At 30.7% G+C, this 4,035-nt stretch overlaps 1 protein-coding gene across 1 annotated transcript; it reads right to left on the bottom strand.

Annotated features, from left to right (window-relative positions):
- Positions 1 to 598: 598 nt before the first annotated feature.
- Positions 599 to 3,465, bottom strand: LOC112708361 (uncharacterized). The gene is made up of 10 exons (XM_025760526.3): positions 3,287 to 3,465; positions 2,877 to 2,962; positions 2,660 to 2,788; positions 2,394 to 2,555; positions 2,208 to 2,283; positions 1,861 to 1,923; positions 1,464 to 1,534; positions 1,251 to 1,379; positions 1,002 to 1,160; positions 599 to 913 (listed from the first exon to the last, which is right to left on the bottom strand). The coding sequence occupies exons 1-10, from the start codon at positions 3,312 to 3,314 to the stop codon at positions 719 to 721; spliced, it is 1,098 nt and encodes a 365-aa protein (XP_025616311.1). The 5' UTR covers positions 3,315 to 3,465; the 3' UTR covers positions 599 to 718.
- Positions 3,466 to 4,035: the final 570 nt, after the last annotated feature.

The raw sequence follows: 4,035 nt of genomic DNA, 5'->3' as shown, positions 1-4,035 counted from the left end.
TGCATCAATTACTTCTTATATATGTCTCAACTTGCTTTTGCTTTCTTATATATATATCGATGAATGTGATATATTTTTTTTATGTAAATAATCTTTTAAAAAAATTTAATAGCTAATCTATTACCTTTTTTGTTTTAGTCCAAATTAAATATTTTTTATTTTTTTGGAAAGAAAATCTTTTGAAAAATTTAATAATATGTGATGAAGAACAACATCTTTAAAAAAAAACGTTTTAGGCGTCTTTATCTGAATGGCCTCCATCCATAAAATCATTGGGTTGGAGCCTCTCTTTAATTTCAGGAGAATAATGAAAAGGATTGGCATCATCCCCTTCATTGGAATTGCTATCATTCTCACCTACCCCTTTATTTTTACCAAATTGAATTCATATACATAAGCTTTGTATTTATTTTCTCTAACTCTCTTCCAAATGTAAGATGTCTAGTTCAATATCTTTGATTTGGACAACCAAAGTGAGTGTGTGCCTCTGAAACTGAGGAAGACATCATACGTAATTTCAGAGAAGTAGCTAGTAATTGCTAGCTTAATGCAGTGAAATGATTGATGATGAATACAATTCTTGAGTGGCGATCAAGTATCGTACTGAAATGTTTTATAGTCTACTTTATTTATTTAACCAAACCTGAAACATACAATCATATGCTATCCTCAAGCGACAAAGGTAATCCTTTTGGAAATCAAACTAATCACATTGTTCTCAAATTAGTTTTTCCTTATCACTCTCGTTGACCATCGGATTCGAAAAGAATCCCATTATTTTCTTCCCAAGGGCAAGGAGCAGGGACATCAGCACACCACCAGTTGTAGAGGAAGACTTAGCAGAAGTTCCAGTTTCATCGCAGTTTTTCTCGGTGCTCTTTTCCTCTTCTTTCACAAAGTTCAGCATAAGAAGCTAAAGTAGAAATTCCAAAGTTAGTAGAATGTACAATCACATTACAATTCAAGAAAATAAGTTAAGAAATAGGTCAAAATTTTCTTACAGATACAGTGTCAGAAGCTATCAATGTATTGATGGAGCTGCCACCAAATGCCTCTATGTCACTATCAGAATCAGCTAGTGTGATGCCCAAATACCAATCTGTAGAACCATCTTCTTCATTCACACAACTTCCAGAGAGAGTCAGAATCTCAAAATGTCCCTGCATGCAGATGGCATGTAAATAATATGAGAAGAATATAAAAGAATAACAAACATAAACAGGTGCACATAAGTGATTGTTTGTTTGTACATCATATATATGAAACATATCTGAGCTTGGTTTGCCAATTGCAGCTTTTGATATATGACCTGAAGCTGAAATTATATAGCTAGATCGATTGCTTGCTTCCCAAAGCTTCCATAGCTTTGCGACCACATCCTGCGCCAAATTTGAAGGAACTAATTCTTGGTTCATAATTAACTAAAAATATGATAGAAACCTTAAAAGTGTGTATGAAAGTACCTGTCCGGAATACACAGTCAACTCAAAAAGGATAGGCCTGCTTCCAGAAACTTTTACTTCTTTAAGGCCATCTTCAGAATATAAAATACACAATATAAAAATGAGGATTGACATTATAAAGCAAATAAAAAGAAATTGTTTTGAACTCACAATAATGAATGCAAACCATATTAGTTCACCATAAAATTGAATCATAATGTAATAAGTAGCAAGAACTGAAAAAGAAAAAAAACATAAAAGATGGACAGTATCCCATACAAAAATTCCTACACACTCAAGAAAATTTTCATTCATCATCTACATCTAATTCTTTTGAAAATTGAAATGGTAAAATTTTTTTTTATCCTCGTTCATGTATGAATATTTCTCACAAATAAAACAAAAAGATGAAACTCACCAATTTTTTTATCCTTGGCAGAAGATGAAGACCTCTTGATTCTCTTCCCCTGCTTCTTCTTCTCTGCACAAGGTTAGAATCACAACAAGGGTTGCTTTGGTTTTTGCTTCGCAAAAGATGAAAGGTTAGTTTTGAATAGAGGGAGATTTATAGAGAGGAATTGGAATGGCTTTTATACATACATATATATATATTATTTTCAAATTCCATCTAATTTAAATTATGATTGAATCCGTTTAGATTATTTCGGATTTTATTCAGATTATAATTTTGATTTTTTAATTTAGTTTTAAACAGATTTTAAAGATATTTGAATTTGTATTTTAAATATTAAAAAAAGAATGTACCAAAAAACATTCCAGTTTCATCGCAGTTTTTCTCGGTGCTCTTTTCCTCTTCTTTCACAAAGTTCAATATACCAACCTAAAAGAGAAGTTACAAAGTTAGTAGAATGTATAATCACATTACAATTCAAGGAAGTAAATTAAGGAATAAATCAAATTAAGTAAATTAAGGAATAAAAGTTTTCTTACAGATACAGTGCCAGAAGCTATTAATGTATTGATGAAGGTGCCACCAAAAGCCTCTCTATCACTATCAGAATCAGCCAAAGTGATGCCCAGACTCCAATCTGCATAACCATCTTCTTGATTCACACAACAACTTCCAGACAAAGACAGAATCTCAAAGTGTCCCTGCATGCAGATGACAGAAAAACATGTAAATAAATGGAATATGAGAAGAACGTAAAAGAATGACACAAATGAATAAGTGCACATAAGTGATTGTTTGTTTGTACATCATATATATGAAACATATCTGAGCTTGGTTTGCCAATTGCGGCTTTTGATATATGACCAGAGGCTGAAACTACATAGCTAGAGTAATTGCTTGCTTTCCAAACCTTCAATAGCTTTGCGACCACATCCTGCACCAAATTTAAAGAAGAACTAATTCTTGGTTCATAATTAACTGGTAAAATATAATAAAAACCTTAAAAGTGTGTATGATGGTACCTCTCCGGGATACACTATCAGCTCAAGAGTGACAGGTCTTCCCAAACCTTCTACTTCTTTAAGGCCTTCTACTTCTTTAAAGCCGTCTTCAGAATATGTAAAAAGAAAAAATTGACATTATAAAGCAAATAAAAAGAAATTATTTTGAACTCACAATAATAAATGCAAACCATATTAGTTCACCATACAATTGAATCAATAATGTAATAAGTAGCAAGAACTGAACAAGAAAAAAAAAAATAAAAAATAAAAGATAGACATTGTCCCATACAAAAATTCCTACACACTCAAGAAAATTTTCATTCATCATCTATATCTAATTCTTTTAAAAATTGAAATGGTAAAAAAAAATTATTTCCTCGTTCATGTATGAATATTTCTCACAAATAAAACAAAAAGATGAAACTGACCAATTTTAGGTGATTGGGTTCTTGGCATCTTGGCAGAAGATGAAGACCTCTCGATTCTCTTCCCCTGCTTCTTCTTTCTCTGCACAAGGTTAGAATCACAACAAGGGTTGCTTTGGTTTTTTCTACGCAAAAGATGAAAGGTTAGTTTTGAATACTACGCTCTTCAAGTTTTCTAATTCGAGAGGGAGATTTATAGAGGAATTGGAATGGTTTAAATATATATATTATTTTCAAATTCCATCTAATTTAAATTAAGTCACGTGAAGTTGATAACTGTGAGTTGTTAGATAATTTGATTGATTTGACAAAATTTTTATCTAACAGTCTCAACTATCAACTTCACATGAAATTAACTGCACGTGAGTTTTCACCTAATAAATAATTCCAAAAGATCGTGAGTTCGTGACAATAGTTTTAGAATTTTATTTAAACCTCACAAATTTTATTTTGGAATTACTATAACCTCTCAACGTAGGCTATTTTTATGATTATTTTATGAGTTTAATTTTGATGCATTGTCGATATTAAACGTTTTATAAAATTGTGCAAATGATCATTTAAACAGTCAATCTAAAAAATAATTATTTTTATTGATATAATATTACGTAATTGGATGTAAATATATCAAAATTAAATTTTTATTTTATTTAGTATTTAGAATTTGAGATATAGTTTCTAGCTTTTTATAGATAAAGAAAATTAAAGAATCGTTGCTACATATCCAAAATGATTCGGCTCTACATTTATTA

The sequence above is a fragment of the Arachis hypogaea genome, chromosome 8, assembly GCF_003086295.3.
Source record: "Arachis hypogaea cultivar Tifrunner chromosome 8, arahy.Tifrunner.gnm2.J5K5, whole genome shotgun sequence".
Lineage (NCBI taxonomy): Eukaryota > Viridiplantae > Streptophyta > Magnoliopsida > Fabales > Fabaceae > Arachis > Arachis hypogaea.
This window is presented reverse-complemented; position numbering and strand designations above follow the sequence as displayed.

Excerpts from the sequence above, each read along its gene's own strand:
- LOC112708361 (XM_025760526.3), bottom strand. The coding sequence starts at position 3,314 with ATGCCAAGAACCCAATCACCTAAAATTG. Across the intron at positions 2,789-2,876 it reads TGATAGTGTATCCCGGAGAG|GATGTGGTCGCAAAGCTATT; the intron begins GTACCATCATAC and ends AATTTGGTGCAG. Across the intron at positions 1,924-2,207 it reads TGAAACTGGAATGTTTTTTG|AGAAGAAGAAGCAGGGGAAG; the intron begins GTACATTCTTTT and ends AACCTTGTGCAG.